At 36.5% G+C, this 22,989-nt stretch overlaps 2 protein-coding genes across 2 annotated transcripts; one reads left to right on the forward strand and one right to left on the reverse strand.

Annotated features, from left to right (window-relative positions):
• Positions 1-8,812: 8,812 nt before the first annotated feature.
• Positions 8,813-11,269, forward strand: LOC140820163 (uncharacterized). Its single transcript, XM_073180487.1, has 7 exons — positions 8,813-9,162; positions 9,259-9,433; positions 10,107-10,191; positions 10,288-10,455; positions 10,546-10,608; positions 10,738-10,845; positions 11,007-11,269. Exons 1-7 carry the CDS (start codon positions 8,813-8,815, stop codon positions 11,267-11,269), a joined length of 1,212 nt encoding a protein of 403 aa, XP_073036588.1.
• A 5,094-nt stretch (positions 11,270-16,363) lies between these two features.
• On the reverse strand, positions 16,364-18,244 carry LOC140820103 (transmembrane emp24 domain-containing protein p24delta3-like). Its single transcript, XM_073180425.1, has 4 exons — positions 17,968-18,244; positions 17,403-17,615; positions 17,022-17,098; positions 16,364-16,582 (listed from the first exon to the last, which is right to left on the reverse strand). Exons 1-4 carry the CDS (start codon positions 18,139-18,141, stop codon positions 16,438-16,440), a joined length of 609 nt encoding a protein of 202 aa, XP_073036526.1. The 5' UTR covers positions 18,142-18,244; the 3' UTR covers positions 16,364-16,437.
• Between the last annotated feature and the right edge of the window lie 4,745 nt (positions 18,245-22,989).

Raw genomic sequence — 22,989 nt, forward strand, 5'->3', positions numbered from 1 at the left:
TAGGTAAAGCTGGAGACAAATAGACAGTGACCTTTTATTATGAATGAAGGGGAAAAAGAGCATCGTTTTGTATCTGTAATTTATTCACAGTAACTTTTTATTGTGATTCTTTGTATTTAGTCACCAGAAATTTAGAAGCATTGCTTCCATTCAATATTTGTACTTGCCTAAGTACTTGTTATTTTGCAATTTACCTTCTTAAGGAAAAGCACATAGATAGAGCAACATAATTGGTAACAACATGAAAAATGTTAGCTGCTAACAAATGACTGAGCCAAGTTCTTTTTCATTTTCAGCTAAATGAGTTACAAAACCAACTGTAGTGCGCACTACAGTTGCATGCACACATATTATGACAATACAACGAAAGAAATGGTTGATATTTGAAAGATAATCATTGTCCTCAAGAGATTTTAGAGTTAATTTGTAGTTAGTTTCACTTTCATTTCCATTGTATCTATTGTATGTGCCAAGATTGGTCCAGGTGCTATACCCTCTTAGATTAATCATTGTGGGGACCCGGGCTCTAAATCTTTTTCTTGGGATTAAATGGATTGTTATTCTAAAATGTGGGTCAATTTTTCGCTTTTATATTTAAATCAAAATGTAACTAGACAAGCACAAGTTCTTTATTTAAATACAACATACAAACATCAAATACATGTATTATTCTGTATGTTTTCCTTAACCAGTAATAAAAGACAGTACATAATAACAGACAACTACTGGTCCATCTGCTAGGCCCGAGATTTCCACGCTAACACGATCATCTCTGTCTCGACCCAAATCCTGCCCCACCTGTTGTTATGCACACATACAGACATAACAACAGCCGGAAAACCGGTGAGAACAAATCCCAGTATAAACATGTGAACATGCATATAAATACTATAAAACATGAAACATGCTGATATGAATGTCATTCATATAAAATCATGAAATGCGAGCCTAATCATGTCTAGATGCGACTCGACTAAAACTCTAGGGATCCCGGTGTGAATAAGACGATCTATCACCTACCCTCCCAATCGGGGTGACGGTACGTCTTATTCCTAGACTTCGGCCTGATCTGTATCCACGTCTACAATAGGGGGGTGATCTTCCCCTAAGCTGGGATAGAACCGAACGTCTAGAAGTCTGCCTGATCTCCAGACTGTCCTATCTTAATGCATGAATACAAAATCTGTAAACAAGCATAATCATCTAATGCAATGTAACATGATCTGTAAACAAAGCATAATAGGAATTGAATACAAGTTCTAATAAACATCTAATGCAATGTAACATGATCTGTAAACAAAGCATAGCGAGATTTGCATATAAACAAATCTATAATAATACCTATATCAAGATATAAACAATAAAACTCGTATGTGATTTTAGTTGGGAAACTCAAATGTGATCTCATTTGAGTCGTGATTCCCCAAAACAAAGCATGTAGTATACCTTCCGTCGTAGAATTGCTGTTACAGTCGTGAAGATGAATCTGCAATAGAAATGACTTTCTAACACTTCTAATTCTACTGAGACCTCGTAGGAATGATTCTAAACTGAGACCTCGCGTCTCTATTTATAGACCATGATCGGAAGATCCGATCCACTTCGGACGATCCGATCTGACATACTTCGGACGCTCCGAACTTACTTCGTACGTTCCGAATCCTGCATGTCTTCCACGTCTCTAGCCAACTGTCTCGGATGATCCGAACTACGATCGGTCGATCCGAACTATTGCATGCCATCCATGTGTCCAGCCACCTGGCTCGGACGCTCCGAACTCCGAACGGACGGTGCGAACTCTGATCGTACGTTCCGATCTCGGTTCGGTCCTTCCGGTCTCACCGAAATATAAATACTCCAATATTCTCGATGCCGGTCAATCTAATTCTCAATAGATATCAATACTATCATATTCTCAATCATAATCCAATACAATACTTCGGTCTCAACAAGTCATAATCATACTGAAAATCATATATGATATCATTTCTTATTTCTTATGGTTATGTACAATCTTCACAACATATTCGTATATGTCAATCATTGTTCCGGGCATTACATTTCTCCCCCTCTAAGACAGAAGTTCGTCCTCGAACTGAAGTAACCATACAAAGTATCTAAAACAGTTTGATAATCTAAAACTGAATACATACTCATATCATATAAATAACTCGGGGTGTTTCTGCCTCATGTTTTCTTCCGTTTCCCACGTCGCTTCCTCAATGCCATGTCGACTCCACTGAACTTTCACAAGTGGAATGGTCTTCGTTCTGAGCTGTTTGTCCTTTCGATCAAGAATCTGTATCGGTCGTTCTATATAGCTCAAGGTTTGATCAAGTTCAGCTTCGTTCGGTTGAATAACATGAGAAACATCTGGCATATATCTGCGTAACATTGATACATGATATACGTCATGTATTCCGGATAAAGAAGGAGGAAGAGCAAGTCGATAAGCTCGATCGCCAATCTTCTCAAGAATCTCGTACGGACCAATGTATCGAGGAGAGAGTTTTCCGCGTTTGCCAAATCGAACAACGCCTCTGAATGGAGAAATCTTTAAAAACACTCTATCTCCCGCCTCAAATACTAACGGTCTACGTCTGATATTGGCGTACTTTGCTTGTCGATCTTGTGCTGTCTTCATTCGTTTCTGAATGATCTTTACCTTCTCAGTCATGTCACGAATCATATCTGGCCCAAGTTCTGATACTTCTGAAACATCATCCCAATATAGCGGAGATCTGCACTTCTTGCCATACAACGCTTCAAACGGTGCCATCTCAATGCTCGTCTGATAGCTGTTATTATAAGAGAATTCGCAAAGAGGTAGAGAATCTTGCCAACCAATGCCAAAATCTAGCACTACGGCTCTTAACATATCCTCTAATGTCTGTATAGTCCGCTCTGACTGTCCGTCTGTCTGAGGATGATAAGCAGTACTCAGGTGTAATGTCGTACCTAAGGCCTGCTGTAAACTGTGCCAGAAGTGAGAAGTGAATCGTGGATCACGATCTGATACGATAGACTTCGGCACTCCATGCAATCTGACTACCTCGCGAATATAAATCTCCGCCATCTGATCCTGTCTAAACGTCATTCTATATGGAATGAAACATGCGGATTTGGTCAGTCTGTCAATAATGACCCAAATCGCATCACAGCCTTTGGATGATCGTGGTAACTTCGTCACAAAATCCATGGAAATGTGGTCCCATTTCCATTCTGGAATGGATAAACTCTGAAGTAAACCCCCCGGCTTCTTCCTCTCGGCCTTCACCTGTTGGCAGTTCAAGCATTTAGACACAAATTCGGCAATGTCTGACTTCATTTGTTTCCACCAGAATTGTGTCTTCAAGTCATTGTACATCTTTCTGCCACCAGGATGAATGCTGAACCGACTACAATGTGCCTCTGTCAGAATCTGCTGCCTCACATCTGCAACATCTGGCACAACTAGACGGTTATTCACGTACAACACATGATCTCGTACCTGATATTCTGATACATGCCCTGATCTGACCATTTGGATTGATCTTTGCACATTCTGATCAGTTCTTTGTGCTTCCTTAATCCTCATAATCAAATTGGGCTCAACTTGGATCGTAAAGAGTCGTAGTGGCTTACTATCTGTATCAAATTCTAATCCAGATGTACAGCAATTTTCAACTAATTTGTTAACACCTATCGTCGATAAGGACAAAGAACATACCTTACGACTCAAGGCATCGGCTGCTGCATTTGACTTTCCTGGATAATATTTGATTTCACAATCAAAGTCTTTCAGAAGATCTAGCCATCTACGTTGCCTCATATTCAATTCTGATTGAGAAAATAGGTACTTTAAGCTCTTGTGATCGGAAAAGATCTCAAATTTCTCGCCATAGAGATAATGACGCCAAATCTTTAATGCAAACACGATAGCCGCCAATTCAAGATCATGAATGGGGTATCGAACTTCATGTGGCTTCAATTGTCTCGAGGCGTATGCGATCACATGACCTCGCTGCATAAGAACACATCCCAAACCTCTATGAGAAGCATCACAATATACAACAAAATCACCTGTACCTGAAGGTATCGTCAATACTGGAGCACTGGTCAGCCTTTTCTTCAATTCAACAAAGCTAGACTCACACTCCTCTGACCAAACAAATGGTGCATTCTTTTGTGTTAATTGAGTTATTGGTTTTGCAATACTGGAGAAATCTTTGATAAATCTTCTGTAGTATCCGGCTAAGCCCATGAAACTGCGTATTTCTGGTACAGAAGTTGGTCTCGACCAACTAATCACAGCTTCCACTTTACTCGGATCAACAGAAATACCATCTCCCGAAATGATATGTCCTAAGAAGACAACTCTATTCAACCAAAACTCACATTTTGACAATTTAGCATACAGTCGCTCGTTTCTCAACGTCTGCAACACAATTCTGAGATGCTCTGCATGCTCATTTCTGTTCTTTGAATACACCAAAATGTCATCAATGAAGACAATCACAAATTCATCTAGATATCTCTGAAACACTTGGTTCATCAAGCCCATAAATACCGCAGGAGCATTTGTTAAACCAAAAGGCATGACAATAAATTCGTAATGTCCATACCTGGTTCGAAACGCTGTCTTTGGTATGTCTATATCTCGAACTCTGAGCTGATGATAACCAGAACGTAAATCAATCTTAGAATAGACCGAGGATCCCTGCAACTGATCAAATAGGTCATCGATCCTAGGCAAAGGATATTTATTCTTGATCGTTGCCTTGTTCAACTGCCGGTAATCGATACACAACCGCATCGACCCATCTTTCTTTCGCACGAACAGCACCGGAGCGCCCCAAGGAGATACACTAGGTCTGATATATCCCTTGGCTAGAAGATCTTCTAATTGTGCTTTCAATTCTTTGAGTTCGATGGGTGCCATCCTATATGGAGCTCTCGAAATAGGTACGGTACCTGGCGCAAGTTCAATGCTAAAATCTATCTCACGAACCGGAGGTAATCCTGGGATCTCATCTGGAAAAATATCTGGAAATTCCCGTACTACTGGCAGATCTGCCAATGCCGGGCTCGACTTCTGCATATCTACAGCATAAACAAAGAAACCATCCGCTCCTTTCTGTAACAGTCTGTTCATAGTAAGAGCCGAAATCAAGGGAATCCGAGATCTGGAACCCTTCCCGTAGAATTTCCACTCGTCTGTCATCTCGGGTCTGAATCTGACAATCTTGTGGAAACAATCCACGGTGGCTCTGTACTTCGTTAGCATGTCAATACCGACTATACAATCAAAATCAGCTAGACCCAACACTATACAATCTAGGTCAATCTCATGCCCCTCAAACTGTAGAATGCAATGTCTAACCGTAGTTACAGATATTAATCCACTTCCCAACGGAGACTTAATCGACACCACATCTAACAAAGACTCAACAGGCAATGAATGCAACAATGCAAATCGTTCTGAGATGAATGTATGCGATGCACCTGTATCTATCAAGATATAAGCAGGATAACCATAAAGAGAGCAGTTACCTGCTATCACATCATCTGGTGCATCTTGTGCTTGCTCTTCTGTCAATGCAAACACTTGGGCTTGTTGCCTCGGAGGTTGAGTCACCGTCTGACTACCTCGGCCTCTGGGTGGAGTCGGTGCTGGTGGAGGCTGAAAAGAGTGAACCGACGATGCCTGCCGCTCAAACTGAGGTACTGAACCGGATGCTCTTCCACTCTGGCCTTGCTGTACACCTCTCTGTGGACAGACTTTGGCAAAATGCCCTGGTTGCCTACAAACGTTGCATCGGCCTGTCACCCCTTGACACTGTTCAGTCGCATGCTTTCCTCCACAGGAACTGCAATAACCACCGATAAACCTTGAACTTTGATCAAAACCACTCTGTTTTGATCCGCTGGAGCTCGACGAACTGCTCCCTGGTCTTTTAAACTGTTTCCCCTTCGCCTTCAGCTGTTCTTTGCGTCCACTACCACTACCACCACTTTCGACTCGAGGAGGAGGAACTTGGGATGGAGGTAGTGGCGGTCTCGGACTCGGTGCAACATACGGAGCACTCCGTTGTCTAAGCAATCCTGCTTCAGCTCCTTTGGCACGATTCAATGCATCCGAGAAGTTATCGGGTCTCCCAGTATTGACTAACGTAAAGATATCTGGATTCAGGCCATTTATAAACTGATCCGCCATGGCCTCGTCATTTCCTGAAACATGAGGTGCGAAACGAAGCAAAGAGGAAAATTTAGCAACGTACTCTTCGATGTTCAATGGCCCTTGCCTCAGGTTTGCGAATTCAGCGCCTTTATCTTTACGGTAAGATACAGGGAAGAATCGTTGATAAAACTCGGTCTTGAATACCTTCCAAGAAATTTCGGTACCCCGCTGCTCTAAAGCTCTCCTAATGTTCAACCACCAATTCTTTGCTATATCTTGCAATTGATGGCCAATTAGCTTTATCCTCTTCTCATCACTGTACTCCAACGAGTCGAATAGCATCTCAATATCTTCAAGCCAACTTTCGCACTCGATGGCATTCTCGGTACCTTTTAAAGTGGGAGGTCGAAAGGATTGGAATCGCTTCAGCAACGTCTCCATAGGGGTCGCCGTAACATCCATAGAATCTCCGGATGTACTCCCCTGCTCTGGCGCTGCTGGTCGTAGAGGTACGGCTGCTCTTCTAGGAGGCATATCTAATAATCCAACTGATTAGTAAACAAGATATACAACTGTCTCAGCCATCATCTAGTCAGTTACCTCTGATCTAGACTCGGTTCTGATTCAGTCAATCACATGCTGAAATTAATCAAATACCAAACAACATGTAATAAGAAAGCAATAATCATGCTAGCACATCATCAAGCAAGGAAGAAGACTCGATCTACCCCGCTCATTCTATCCTATTTCAGTCTAACGGAACTATCGGCCAGTCTAACGGAACTATCGGCTCTGATACCACCTGTTGTGGGGACCCGGGCTCTAAATCTTTTTCTTGGGATTAAATGGATTGTTATTCTAAAATGTGGGTCAATTTTTCGCTTTTATATTTAAATCAAAATGTAACTAGACAAGCACAAGTTCTTTATTTAAATACAACATACAAACATCAAATACATGTATTATTCTGTATGTTTTCCTTAACCAGTAATAAAAGACAGTACATAATAACAGACAACTACTGGTCCATCTGCTAGGCCCGAGATTTCCACGCTAACACGATCATCTCTGTCTCGACCCAAATCCTGCCCCACCTGTTGTTATGCACACATACAGACATAACAACAGCCGGAAAACCGGTGAGAACAAATCCCAGTATAAACATGTGAACATGCATATAAATACTATAAAACATGAAACATGCTGATATGAATGTCATTCATATAAAATCATGAAATGCGAGCCTAATCATGTCTAGATGCGACTCGACTAAAACTCTAGGGATCCCGGTGTGAATAAGACGATCTATCACCTACCCTCCCAATCGGGGTGACGGTACGTCTTATTCCTAGACTTCGGCCTGATCTGTATCCACGTCTACAATAGGGGGGTGATCTTCCCCTAAGCTGGGATAGAACCGAACGTCTAGAAGTCTGCCTGATCTCCAGACTGTCCTATCTTAATGCATGAATACAAAATCTGTAAACAAGCATAATCATCTAATGCAATGTAACATGATCTGTAAACAAAGCATAATAGGAATTGAATACAAGTTCTAATAAACATCTAATGCAATGTAACATGATCTGTAAACAAAGCATAGCGAGATTTGCATATAAACAAATCTATAATAATACCTATATCAAGATATAAACAATAAAACTCGTATGTGATTTTGGTTGGGAAACTCAAATGTGATCTCATTTGAGTCGTGATTCCCCAAAACAAAGCATGTAGTATACCTTCCGTCGTAGAATTGCTGTTACAGTCGTGAAGATGAATCTGCAATAGAAATGACTTTCTAACACTTCTAATTCTACTGAGACCTCGTAGGAATGATTCTAAACTGAGACCTCGCGTCTCTATTTATAGACCATGATCGGAAGATCCGATCCACTTCGGACGATCCGATCTGACATACTTCGGACGCTCCGAACTTACTTCATACGTTCCGAATCCTGCATGTCTTCCACGTCTCTAGCCAACTGTCTCGGATGATCCGAACTACGATCGGTCGATCCGAACTATTGCATGCCATCCATGTGTCCAGCCACCTGGCTCGGACGCTCCGAACTCCGAACGGACGGTGCGAACTCTGATCGTACGTTCCGATCTCGGTTCGGTCTTTCCGGTCTCACCGAAATATAAATACTCCAATATTCTCGATGCCGGTCAATCTAATTCTCAATAGATATCAATACTATCATATTCTCAATCATAATCCAATACAATACTTCGGTCTCAACAAGTCATAATCATACTGAAAATCATATATGATATCATTTCTTATTTCTTATGGTTATGTACAATCTTCACAACATATTCGTATATGTCAATCATTGTTCCGGGCATTACAATCATGACTTTTCTCATGTTGATCTTTCACCTTAATGCATTTTTGTTACCGCTAGGAATAATTGTTCCTTAGCGAGTAGTTTATGCTAGTTTAACCATTTTTTTTCTTGAATCTGCGGAATTTTCTTGTTGGCTTTTTGTTTAAAATTTGCAATTTAGGAATTATTTTGGTGTTAAATGTTTCAATTTCTTCCTTTTTATGTATATTTTTAGTAATTGGATAAATTAATTTATTTATTAGGGTGGCTTGACAGTGTAAGTGGCTTGTTCGGTTTGGTGGTGATGGTGTAGGTATCAATGGAAGGTCAAAGAGGCAAGAAGAAAAATATGTTTCCATATTTTAAACCTAAAGCTAGTATATCAACTAGAGATGATCATTCTCCAACTAATGATGAGATCTCAAACCATTATGAACAACATCCTATCAAGTATCAAAGAGTTGATAGTGATGTTAGCGGTTATGTTCAACTAGATCCAGCCAAGCGTACTCCAATTTGGCAATGTCCTATCAATGAAAGAGATGCAACCAGACGAGCTTATATCTTAAGGGGGCCATATCAACCTGTTATGGAGTATCTGCGAACGAAATTAGGAGAACAATGCCGGGGATTCCAAAAATTTTGGTTTGAGAAATTTCCTTGGTTGGCGTACTCTCCTAATAAAGATGCAGCATTTTGCTTCCCATGTTTCCTTTTCTAAGAAAAATAGGCTCGTTATGCTGCATTTATAGTTGATGGTTTTAGATGTTGGAAAAGAGTTAATGATGGGAAAATATGTGCTTTATTGATGCATACAGGAAGTCCCACTTCACCACATAACAATGCCATGGAATCTATGAGTGCTTTGATGAATGTAAATGGTCACATTAATAAAGTGATGAATGGGCATACATTAGGAAGTGAAGAAAATCCATTTGAGGTTTACAGCCACAATCGAAAGCATTTGTTGGTTTTGTTTGCAAGGATGTGCATTGGGAGGAAATGATGAATCTTCATATTCCAAAAATCAAGGTAATCTTATAGAAATGATAAAGCTTATGGAAAAAATGAATGTTAACATTAATAATGTTGTTTTAGAAAAAGTACCAAAAAATCCAAAGTATACATCCCCAGATATTCAATTTTTATTTTTTTTTTTGCATATTCTTGCTGAGAGAGTGAGAAAGAAAATACGTGAAGAGGTTGGGAGTACAAAATTTTGTTTTTTGATGGATGATGCTAAAGACATATTAGACAAATAGTAGATGCCTATTGTGTTGAGATTTGTTGATCGTGAAGGGTTTTTAATGGAGCATTTCTTTGATATTGTGCATGTTTCTGACACCACTGCGACAACAATTAAAAAAGAAATATGTTTGGTCGACATGATTTGCATATCAAATATATTCGGGATCAAGGATACGATGGAGCTAGCAATATGCGTAGCTCATGGAATGGACTGCAAGCTCTTTTTCTGAGGGATTCTTCTCAAGCATATTATGCTCATTGTTTTGCACATAGACTTCAATTAGCGTTGGTGGATGTTGCTAAAAAGGAGAGTTCTATTTGAATCTTTTTTTTCAAAATTGAATTCTATTTGTGATCTTATTAAGGCATCTCCAAAACGTCACACTGAGTTGCAATCTGCCCAAGCTATTGAGATTGAAACTATGGTAGCTACTGGTATTCACGAGACAGGTACTAAACTCAATCATATGATTTCTTATTAATAAAATTGAGTTCTCATTTTATTTCTCATTAATAATTTCACTTCTCATTTTTTTTGCGCCACAGGTACTGGCCATAATCAGATTGGTACTTTGCAACGAGCTGGAAAGATGCGTTGGAGTTCTCATTTTGAGTCGATTTACAATATGATAGATATGTATAGCTCTGTGATTATTGTTCTTGAGAACATGATGGAGGAAGCATCTTCGAATCCTATACGAGAGGAAGCTACAGGTTTTTTGATTGCATTGAGATCATTTGATTTCATATTTATCCTATATTTGATGCATAAGATTATGGAGATCATATATTTTCTTTGTCTAGCTTTGCAAGAGAAATCTTTGGAAATTTTAAATGCAATGGATTTCATAACCTTCTGCTCTCAAAGTATGAAGTAATGGTATTGAGATACCAGATATAAATGCTTGGTATAGATCTACTACAGGACGTTCGAGCCAGCAAAGGGATTCTATTCCATTTGAACATCATTACCGTTTTGATGTAATGTTGCAATAGATTTTCAAGTGGAAGAACTCATTAGCAGATTCAATGATGGGCCTGTAGAACTTCTTAGACTTAGTTCTGCTTCGAAACCTCGAGACAACTTTAAGTTGTTTAATCCTGGTGATATTTACAATCTTTCATAGAAATTCTATCCTAGTGATTCAATAAACAAGAACTACAGTATCTGAAAAGTCAGTTGAATCATTGTAAGTTTGATATAATTCATCAAGGAATGTTTCAGAATATTTGTACTATTTCTGAATTATGTTGACAATTACTAGAAACTGAAAAGGCACGTCATTGTCACTTAATTGATAGGTTGATTCGTCTTGTTTTAACGTTTCCTGTTTCTACTGCGTCAACAGAACGATCATTCTTATCTATGAAACTTCTTAAAACATCTCTTCGAAATAAGATGGAAGAAGAGTTATTGGCAAATTCTATGATTGTCTACAATGAAAGAGAGTTTACTGCAAGAATAAACATTGATTCAATGATTGATGAGCTCTACTCAATGAAAAACCGCATGGCACATCTTCAGTAGTTTATATCTGGTTTGTATCACTCTCTAATATTAATAGTAACTTTTTAAATATTTGATTTATATTATTTAATATTGTTTATCGATTCATTCAGCCCGGGATCAAAATATTTTCTGGCTACATCCCCGACCTTATCTTCTAACATCATTATGCATGCAAAGATTCATCAGCAGACATGCAGCTTCATTTCAATGTAATCTCGGTTGCGCAAAGCCATGTACCTGGTGACACACAAATGTGAAGAGTCACCCATCGCACGCTCCGTGCGTGCATCAATGTGCCAAAATTTCAAAGCTTTTAGAAGCAGTACAGATTTTTTTTCCTCACACTCTTGATACAAAAGCCTTACACAAAATTACAAGTGTCAAAACGTGCCGCACTGGGAAGGTGCTGCTCACAAAGGTCCAACACGATGTATGGACGAATTGATAAATCACAAACAAGGTTGTAGTATCATCCTAAGAACTTCATGTTCATTAATAAGATAGAGTTGTTTAAAATCCCAATCTAGTTTCAACTTTCAAGATGTTTGTAAATTTGTCTTTAGGTGAAATATTTAATGATTTTTGCATAAAATTGTCACGTACACTGCAATTTCTTCAAGTGAGGCAGGTCCCAAGTAGTTCTTGTTGAGCTTCTTATCTGTAGATGCTACATATCTGAACATTCAAGCCATAATTTATAGTCCTACATTGGTTGAAATAAGACCAAAATTTTTAAGTTATCTACTCGTCTACTTCCAAATTATCTTTTTACTGAACAATGAAAATAACCTTCAGCATACTAGGTTTGTGGATATATTTTTTTGAATGACACACGTGAAGATTTCTACCAAGGAAAATTAATTACCATCATAAAACCAATCATTAAGATTTATGTTCATTGTATATGTTGACAAAATTATTATTACTGAGAACCATGAAGAAGAAATCACTCATATCAAGCAATTACTTTCAAAAGAATTCGAAATGAAGAAGCTATGGCTGTTGAAATATTTCTTGGGAATGGAAATGGCGAGATCAAAACATGGAACTTTTATTTCTCGGAGAAAGTAAGTGGCCTTTTGAAAGAAATATGGATGTTGGGATGCAAGTATGTTGATACTCTTATGGATCCATAAAACTTGGAAAGAATGAATAAAGTTCACAGTCGACAGAGGAAGATATCAAAGGCTGGTAGGCAAGCTGATATACCTATCTTGCACAAGACCTGACATTAGATTTTTTTAAGTATTATAAGCCAGTTCATGAACAATCCAACTGAAGAAAATATGGATGATGTTTTTCGTGTATTGAAGTACCTCAAAGGATCCCCTAGAAAGGGACTATGCTTCCACAAGATCGTCCTAAGAAACATGCAGTTATACAATGATGTTGATTGGACAGGATCTTCCACTGACAGACGATCCACATCTGGGTATTGCTCATTTGTATGGAGTAACCTTGTAACATAGCGACGAAAAAAACAACCTGTTCTAGCAAGAAGCAGTGCTGAAGTTGAGTTTCTGTCCTTGTGTAAGGACCGTGTATCGTATTATCGTAAATCCTATGTGATTATCGATAATTAATGAATTTGATATGTGATTATGTATATGATGTGCATTTTGACCATGAGTATTGGATATGAATTGACGTTGTAAGAACTCGATTGGAAAGGCCGGACGCCAAATTAGTACAAATTTTATATTTTGTACAGAATGTGCGGCGCCCGGGCGGTAGAAAATGACCGCCCGAGCGCCAGGGTTGAGTTGGAGAGTATTCGGGCAGAATACTTCGCGCCCGAGCGGTAGTTTGTTACCGCCCGAGCGCGATGTAAATCATGTTCTCGGACAGAACATGCCGCGCCCGAGCGGTAATTTCCTACCGCCCGAGCGCGGTGCAATTGTACTCGGGGGCAGAGTGTCTCGCGCTCGGGCGCGAGAATTCTACCGCCCGAGCGCGAGATCGGTGGAGATAAGAATAAGTTCTTTTCCTCTTTTTCTTCGTTTCATTCGATAACTTCGAGAGGAAGTTCCAGATTTTGAAATTTCTTTCTTCCAAATCGACTTCGAGACGTTGTCTAAACGCGAGACAAATTATATATTTGTGATCGTCGCGTCGAGGGCTTCAGACTGAGGTAATTTTCTTCTGGTTTCAGCAGCTTTAAATATCATAGTGCTGGAATAGCATATATTTGAAGTTGAATTTCTGATATGTAGTAGAATAACCGACAAGAAACTAGTATTCGAAGTCGGAATTAAATTATGATATGATTTTGATTTGATATGAATTTTTGAAGTTTCAAATGATAATTGAAACTCATATTAATGATTTTGGAGTATGTTATTGATAGAAATGAGTATGTAATTGATGTAGATAAAGTGTATCTTCCAGCTACATCAATTGGAACGAAGAATTAAGGTATGTTGCGACCGGGTAACATACGACAGGTATCTGTATTATATGATATATGATTGGATTGATTTGATTGGATTGGATTGGAATACGTGTCTATGTGCCTATTTGATGATTTGATGTGGCATACATGACATTGAGATTTGAGTATCGATGTACAAAATAAATGTTTTGTTAACACACATCATTTTATGCATACATCGATACATGACATGCACGTTGAGCTATGATCCTTGGATACCCTGATATGATTTGATTGGATTCCGGGGTTTGTGAACACAATCGCTATGCCGGTATTATATGACCCGTAAAGCATAGACAATTGTGGCCCCATATGATTGGATATGAGATGTGGGATTGATGGCGCTTCGTCGACGCTATCATATGTGTATTCCCATATCGGCCGGTGTGCCAGCTTGAGCATTGATTTGATTTGATAGCGATTCGATTGATTCTGACATGTGCTCAGTGGATGGGCATTTGACCCGATACCTCCACGACATACATGCATTGCATACCATATATCATTGTTTAGATATCTGTGGTATATATGATTGGTTGTTCCATACGGAGCTTTGCTCACCCCCAAGGGGGGCTGTTGTTGTCTTTGTGTGTGGACAATGGCAGGTACTCCAGGATATCAGGAGACCGGAGAGGGTACTTCTAGAGGGAGCCACTGTTGAGTTGAGGTTTTATATCTTGTTCCCAGTATATATGTATATGTATCTATATACCGGGGCATGTCCCGAGGATATGAGTTGTTTGTATGTGATTGGTTTTGATTACGTGTGGGCGTGTTTTATGATTTGAGATTAAATACTATTTTTAGTATTTAAATATTAAAAGAGATATTTTGGGCTCATTGTAAAGAAATTTTAAACTCGTTTTCCGCTGTGATTAATTAACCCTAATCAGATTGCATTGTAATAACGATTAGGAGTTAATGGCCCCACACCTTGGCCAATGGAACTTGCGAAGGTATATGTACACAAAGGTTGTTGGCAGAATTGAAATTAAAGGGGCATCAAGTATTGGAAGTTAGAACTAAAGTTTTACAATCAAGTTGCGACAAATATTGCCAATCAGTCCATCATGATCGAACTAAGCATGTTGAAGTCGATCGTCATTTCCTAAGTGAAAAACTCGAGAAAAGGACTTCGAAACTTTGTTATGTCCCTAGCCACGCTAAGTTGCAGAAATATTTATCAGTATTAATGTATTCATCTACCACATTAAGTATTTGTAAACAAATAAAAAATAAATACACAATTAAATGTGAAGTCTTTTCAATTTTTTTAAATTCAAATTTGAATTGGACGTCCCTAAAATATAAACTACATTAAGTGTGTGTATTGATTATATCATTTTTAATTTTGTTTATGATTTTGGGTTTTGTTATACTTTTATATATTTACTTTCATTATTATCTATCATATTAAATAAAATATATGTATATAATATTATATTTTCCAATTTTTTAAAAGAATTTTGTGAGTTTTGGCATATTGATTGTCCGTAAATTGCTATTATTATTATCATTAGAACTTTAATATAAATATTTTTTAAAATATCATAAAAAATAATTAAAATTTCGAATCAAAATTTAATCATCTAATAAATTACAAAAATTGTGACTTTTTGAAAAAAAAAATATTTTTTTTTTAAATTTTGATAAACAAAATAATGTATGATTTTTTAAATATATTCTTATATTTTTTTTATAAGTGACAACTCTACTCAGCTAATATAACAAATTTAATTTAATAATGGAAGATTGTTACTCATTTGAGCGTTATCTCAAATTACCTAAACATTTTGTATATAATACTATTTGAAATTTAAATATATTTATTATATTATAGCGGCAATTTTAATAATTATTAATCTTTCTAAAATTATTTGCAAGTTTTTAAAAGTATTTATCTATTTGTTTGTTATGATACTCTGAGAACATATTTTTTTGGCTTTTGGGTATAAAGAAAAATAACAGATTTGGTTTTCGATACAAAATAAACATAATTCATAATTTTTTTGATTTAAAAAAAAATCATTGGTTTTGGTAGAAATTATCCTTACTAAATATAATAATTTAACGAACAAACTAATCCAATTCTAGTTCTAAGCTTCAAGATTTTTATACGCAATTAAATCCATAAAATGTACATTTCCTAGAAACAAACGTACACAACAAAACCCATAATCAAATGAAGAACGAATGTCGTATTTTACTTCGATGAATTTCAAATCCACAATTTCAAAATCCTCGACTTGTTTGAATGGCAAAAAAAAACATTTTCAATAGTATTGACGTTGATTTTATCTGAGATACACTCTCATATCAAAGAGTAGGTCTCTTGTGAGACGGTCTCACAAATCTTTATCTGTGATACGAGTCAACCTTATCGATATTCACAATAAAAAGTAATAAGCTTAGCATAAAAAGTAATAATTTTTCATTAATGACCCAAATAAGAGATCTGTCTCACAAATACGACTCGTGAGACCGTCTCATACAAGTTTTTGCCCATATCAAATCCTCAGCTAAATCAAATTCATTCATTAAAATCAAATCATTCGATTCAAGCACAATCACAATAAATTTGACAAATTAACAACATATCTTAAAAAAAATCGAGATTTTTATTTCATTCGAAAGAAAAATAATAATAAAAAAAAACCTTATCCCGATCAAAACTAAAATTTAAAAATTAAATATTCATCTTTCTAACTTTTGTAATATATAATATAATAAATAGTTCCCTAAAAAAGGCCAAATTCTATATCAATTTGCTCTTCTTAAAGAATCGTCTCAAGTACCATACTTGCAAGACCGAAACAACAACACACACACCGAGAGAAACCATACTGTAGCATGCAACTCTGGCATTCGTCGCCTCGCTCATTTCCCTCAACGCCGCTTCCCTGTAATCAAAACAGGACGTGTATCAAAAAGTTATAGATGGTCCTAACGATGCAACTCAAATCTTTAATTTTTTAACTGCACAAATATACAACGATTTTCTATCGCTCTCATAACATGAACAATATTGTTATCCAACTATGACTCAGTTTCAGTTACAGGCTATCGACTCATCTTAAAATAAATGTTAAATCTCATGTAAAATTGATTTGGAATACCTATATTGTTTAATGGATCGATTAAATTTCTTGTTCGGAACAACAATGCACACACCGAGCCTGTTGCAAGGGGTATGCCTAGTACGGTTTATCTGACTAGCGTGATTTGCAGGTTATTGCGTTATCATGAAAGTTTACTCATTGCGCATAGGAAAATAGCGGTCGTAAGTTATAAAAAATAATAAAAGGACTTGGAAGAGTATAAAAGAATCCAGATGGTAACCTTTCTTTAAGAGAGATTAAATTGCCATGGATTAGTTTCACAGCTGCTTCAACCTTCATCAACTCAACTTCAATCACCTACAGACATAAATAATTTATAATATCCCTAGACAGACATATATACACACACGGCGGAGCCATGTGTTGCTCCGCCCGGGCGGTAGTCCGGATGACTTTTTTTTTTTAATATTTTTTTTACATAAAATTTTGTCTTGTTTTCGGATAGTTCGGGGCTCTATTTGTCAATATTAGTTCAACCATGGTTTAAAAAGCTCTGGCTCGGGTAGAAATGAAAACCTGGCTCCGCCCACTGTATATACACATGAATCAAATGCATGAACATGTATATAAATTTAGGTTCAAAGTTTAGAATAAAACTTACTTCAAGATTTTCTTTCTTTGCAATGGCATCCCAATCTTTAGCAGCAACTCCCGTTTTCCAGTCGATACCGACGGTCACGGTTTTGCCTCCGTGATGATCACCATGCTCCCAGAAGCAAGCCGAGTATGTGCCACTGTCGCTTGTCGTGAAGGCGAACTGGCCGTGGGTGACGTTTTCTTGGCGATGGAGGTCGTCTCCATTCGGTGATGTAACCTACAAAATATATATTATGCGAGATTTCGTTAGATTGGTTGTGATTATCTTGATAGGAACACGTTTAGAAACGAGTTACTGTCCAATCTGCATCCTGCACAAATCGAGTAATCATATATGTCGAACAAATTTGAGTCGCACCATTATAAACTTAGACTCTTAGCATATTATAGATGCTAAGAGTCTTTCCTAGTATATATCGACTGGTATAATAGACTTCTATAACAACTTATTTTAACCATTTTCGCTAAACGAGATGGGTGACGAATCATCGCTTGACAGAACATATATACATATAAAGATAAAAGTTCAGAAATCAAAACATGAAAGATGGCGAAATATAGATGCTAACAGTGACAGAGATAGTGGGGAAAACAGGCGAATTCTCATCTTCTTGTTCTCCGATGAAGGCGTAGTAATCCCCCACCACGACGTCGCTGTGACGCAAATCCTCAGACACGCACTTTGTACCTGTACTAGGCAAGTCCAACCACACCCCGCACACCACAGGCAAGGCCGCCGCCATAGCACCGCCGCCCACAAAACGTGCACGGGAAAGGACTTCATGCTTAGGCTTAGTTACGTACGTAAACTGCGTATCAATGCGGTAGGATTCTTGATACGGTGTGGATTATGTTGTATGCTTGAAGGGAACCGCGGAAATTGAATTCCACACTATCCATGGATTCGCCAAAAAAATTTATCGTGTGATAACTTTGAAAATTAATTATTTAAACAAAAAATTATACAGATTATCTTTATATGATTTTGGTTTTTTATTTTGTAAATGAGATATGATATGATCTTAAGAATTTTGATGAGGTTTAGATAAGATTCGAAGAGATTTGTATATTGATAAAATTAAAATAATAGAATTTTTCTTGAATAACAAATGAAAATAAAATATGGGTAAATTTGGTATTGAATAAATGAAAGACAAAAACTTGTGTGAGACGGTCTCACTGATCGTATTTTGTGAGACAAATCTCTTATTTAGATCATTCATAAAAAATATTACTTTTTATGCTAAGAGTATTATTTTTTATTGTAGGACTGACCAATTTCATAGATAAATATTCGTGAGACCGTCTCACAAGAGACCTATTCTAATAGAAAAGGTAAATTTTGATGGTATAGATTAAACCACAGGTAGCGAGCTAACATAATAATAAAGAAATATCAACAAAATAATAATAAAGAAATGATGAATTTGCGTATAAGCAATTTTTTTTTTAAAACTCCAAGTAGATTGCTTTGAGTGCTAAAATCTACAAATTTATTTTTTTAATCATTTTTCCGTAGATGTTAACTATTCTATAGGCTAAATTATTATTATTTTGAATTAGTATTTGATGGACAAAGCTAAGTTATATGGTCGTCCTAAGAAAAGCATGTGTGATCACATATTTCATGTGCATAGCCAATATTGGCCATTAACATATTTTTTGTGGTGTTTCCATCTTTTTCAAGTATTAATTAATCGCCCATTCGTAGTTATTGTGACACAGTCTTATGTGCGTTGTTGAAAGACGATTTTCTTGTAGTGTCGAGTGCAAGGACATGGGTTCGCACTGAATTAGGAACAAGTAGAGAAGATGATGAGAGGGTGATCTCATGTACGTTTTTATTATATGGTATTCCTGCGTATACTCGATGTGAGAGCTACGTCAATTTGTCCATGTTCCAAATTTTCACTATAATGATACCAAGAAACAAATAGAGTTTTTACAAGAACATGTCCCTCTCAAAATTATTTTCTTGTCGCTCTCTTTGTATAATTTATAATAAATACAATAAGGGATACCAATACACATATATAATATTATGTTGAAATCTAATTCACAAACCCGCAACAGGCAGACGTTGCACTCGTATTCATGCTTGAAATGGTTCGAGCCCGACGCTGAACCATCATGAACCATTGAGCCATGGACCCAAGACCTTGTAAGTAAGGCATGAAAATTTGTGGATGATTTTAGATATGGAAATTAAGAACCCTCCTTTCTTTTCTCTCAATTTCTTGTTTTGAAGTGAATGAAATGAATTAAAATCTGAAACCCTCGATTTTTATAGCACGGTCAACTTGTCTTAAAGATTACAAACGTAAGTTCTGACAGCGGTGGTGAAGACTAGAGTAGATATGACGGTTCAAATGAACAACTTCCAGGACCTTTCGCTAGATCCCTAGAGGAATGAGGTATTTTCTCATAGTACACTATGCTGAGTTTGCCAATTATGAATAATGTTGCTGAAATTCGAAACAGAACACTTAAGAAAAAGGCCAGGAGTATGATTATTCATTCTACATTACCCAAATTACTCTGGAGAGAAGCACTAAAGACAACAACATATATCCTTAACAAGGTTCTAAGTAAAGAAGCGACCAAAACCCAACTTTGGAAATGCAAAAAGTCTAGTCTTAAGCATTTGCACATTTGGAGAACTCCAGATTAGGCATGACCTTGTAAGCCTGATGAAAAGAAATTGGACTCGAGGACGGTCAATTATTATTTTATTGGATATACTGAAAGATCCATGGGGTACAAGTTTTATGATCTCAAAAGTAAGTCGATTTTTTAGTCAGGAAACGTCTGGTTTTTTTAGGATGTTGAGTTTGCGGGGGAGATACGGTTAGAGCTATTGTCTTTGAAGATAAATATGCAATTATTCCTACATGTGTCTTGGGCATTGATCAAGATGATATTCTTCGACTTGACTAAGAAACAATACATCAAGACAATATTGGAGATCCTCTCATTCCAGATGAACAAACTCAAGCACTTCCAGAACATATTCCACTAAGAAGATCCACTTGATGGCGAAGAAGTGCAATGCTAGATGATTGCATTGTATTTCTTCAAGTACATGAGGCAGACATTAGAATGATGGAAGATGATCCTATCAACTTCCACTAAGCTATGAAAAGTTAAACTCTCTAAAGTGAAATGATGCCATGAATGTGGAGATAAAGTCCATGAAAAATAACGAAGCATGAGATCTTGTTCCATTACCTAAAGGTGTAAAACTCATTGGTTGCAAATGGATATTTAAAATTAAGATGGATTTGAAAGGATACGTGAAATAAAGCTCTTCTTGTCGCTAAAAGCTTTACACAGAAATAAGACATCAAATATAATGAAACTTTTTCTCCGATTTCTTCGAAAAACTCTTTAACGATTATAATGTCTTTGGTGCGTATTTTGATCTTGATCTTCATCAATAGATGTACATACTCTATTTCTAAATGGTGGCAGTGCTGGAACGATTTATATGGCGCAACCAAAAAACTTTGTGTCTAAAGACTCAAATAATATGATTTGCAAACTCGAGAAATCCATCTATGGACTTAAACAGACATCTCGAAAACGATATTTAAAATTTCATCAATTGATCATCTCGTTTGATTTTGTGATGAATTTGGTCAATAATTGTGTGTACCATAAGTTTAGTATAAGTAAGCATATTTTTCTAGTTTTATTTGTTGATGAAATTCTAGTTATAAACAAAGATATATATTCATTGCATTACACCAAGAGATTTCTAGTTAATAATTTTGAAATGAAAGATCTTAGTGATGCATCTTTTGTATTGGGTATCCAAATACATTGAGATCAATCTCGAGGTATTATTGGATTATCACAAAAAAACTATGTCGAAAAAGTTCTCAAGCTATATGAGATGCAAAACTATAAACTAACAGATATCCATGTGGCTAAGAGAGACAAAATTTGTCTTAAACAATGACCCAAGAATGATTTTGAGAAAAATGAAATGCAAGAGATTACTTATGCATCTGTAGTGAGGAGTCTGATGTATGCTCATATTTGTGCACGTCCAGATATTGCATACGTGATATGAATGCTAGGCAAATATCTATGTTATCCAAGAGTGCAACATTGAAAAGCAGTCAAAATAGTTTTACAGTACCTACAGAGAACAAAGATTACATGCTCATATATCAAAAGTTTGATCAACTTGATATCATTATGTATACTGAGTTTGATTTAACTGGATGTCAAGTTATTATGAAATCTACGTTGGGCTACATCTATCTCGTTGCTAGAGGTGTCATTTTCTGGAAGAGTGCTAAAAAGTCTCTTACAGTCTCTTCCACCATGGAAATTGAATTTGAAATGTGTTTTGAGGCAACCAATCATGGAATATAGCTGCGAAATTTTGTTAATGAACCGCTCATTGTTGATGGTAATGAAATACTACTAAGATTACATTGTGACAATAAATCAGTAGTTATGTGTTCCAATAACAACACGATCTTGATGAATACAAAATATATTGGTATTAAGTTCCTGCTTGTTAAAAAAAGAATTCAGAGTGGTCAATTGTCTTTTGAGTATATCGGTATAAACTTCGTGATTGTGGATCTGCTTATTAAGAGACTACCACCCAAAATATTTCATGGGCACATTCTTCGTATGAGTATTATGTCAATTGAGGACATTAGTGGGAGTTTGTAATTTCAAATGCTTGTTCATTTGTAGATAATTTTAGTTACAGTTACATAAAGTTATTTTCTGCATAAATAAATTTTAGTTTATTCACACTCTAATTATGGTTAAATTTTGATCCAATGATTTTTAAGGAGCACCTAATTAGAAATAGCATGTTATGATCACAATGCATGAAATTTTCATGCTATACATTCACTTCAAAATCCAAATCATTCAATTGTGTTGGTAAATGTGACCACTTGTGGGTCGGGTTACCTTACATATAACAAAGACTACTTTGATCCTACCTTGATTTGATTTATGGAACGGTTGGTTATAGATACGTTTCGATTACTAACAACAATTTTTGAGCTCGTAAAGTTATTTTCACAAAACATGCTTATAAAATTATATATAGAGCCTAAGTGGGATATTGTTAAGACAATATCAATTATATGGACTTATATGTAAATTATTATGTAATATGTATTGTCTATTAAGGTGAAGCCCAAAACTTAAAGTAATTATTTAAGGGTTTGGTTGATAAGTTTTAATGTATCTGATAGGTTGTGAGCTTTTAATATATAGAGACGAAAGTACAATTTATATTTTTATGATGAGTTATAACATAAATATCAGAAAATAACGATATATATTATTTTTATATTGGTCATGGTCCCCAAATCGAGTGTTATAACATTCCCTATTATCTATCCACATTATAGAAAATAGATCTGAAGAGAAAATTAAAAGATTCTCTCAAAATAAAAAGGCGCAGATCTAGAAGATCGAGCACTCATTCTCAAGGCGTAACGATTATCACTTCAGGTACGCATCCGCTAAAGTTTTGATTTAATTCTTTATGATATAACTTTATGGATTATGGTTTCATATGTATTTTCTCCAAACTCACTTCTCACGATTCA

This window comes from Primulina eburnea, chromosome 18 (assembly GCF_022965805.1).
Source record: "Primulina eburnea isolate SZY01 chromosome 18, ASM2296580v1, whole genome shotgun sequence".
In the NCBI taxonomy this organism is placed as follows: domain Eukaryota; kingdom Viridiplantae; phylum Streptophyta; class Magnoliopsida; order Lamiales; family Gesneriaceae; genus Primulina; species Primulina eburnea.

Bases quoted from the DNA above. Each gene is read 5' to 3' on its own strand.
- LOC140820163 (XM_073180487.1), top strand. From the start codon at position 8,813: ATGGAAGGTCAAAGAGGCAAGAAGAAAAATATGTTTCCATATTTTAAA. The intron at 9,163-9,258 runs GTACTCTCCTAA...TGATGGTTTTAG, and splicing joins GAGAAATTTCCTTGGTTGGC to ATGTTGGAAAAGAGTTAATG. The intron at 10,456-10,545 runs GTTTTTTGATTG...TTCTTTGTCTAG, and splicing joins TATACGAGAGGAAGCTACAG to CTTTGCAAGAGAAATCTTTG.
- LOC140820103 (XM_073180425.1), bottom strand. From the start codon at position 18,141: ATGGCGGCGGCCTTGCCTGTGGTGTGCGGGGTGTGGTTGGACTTGCCT. The intron at 17,099-17,402 runs GTAAGTTTTATT...TTATGTCTGTAG, and splicing joins CAAAGAAAGAAAATCTTGAA to GTGATTGAAGTTGAGTTGAT. The intron at 16,583-17,021 runs GTTACCATCTGG...TTTTGATTACAG, and splicing joins TTAATCTCTCTTAAAGAAAG to GGAAGCGGCGTTGAGGGAAA.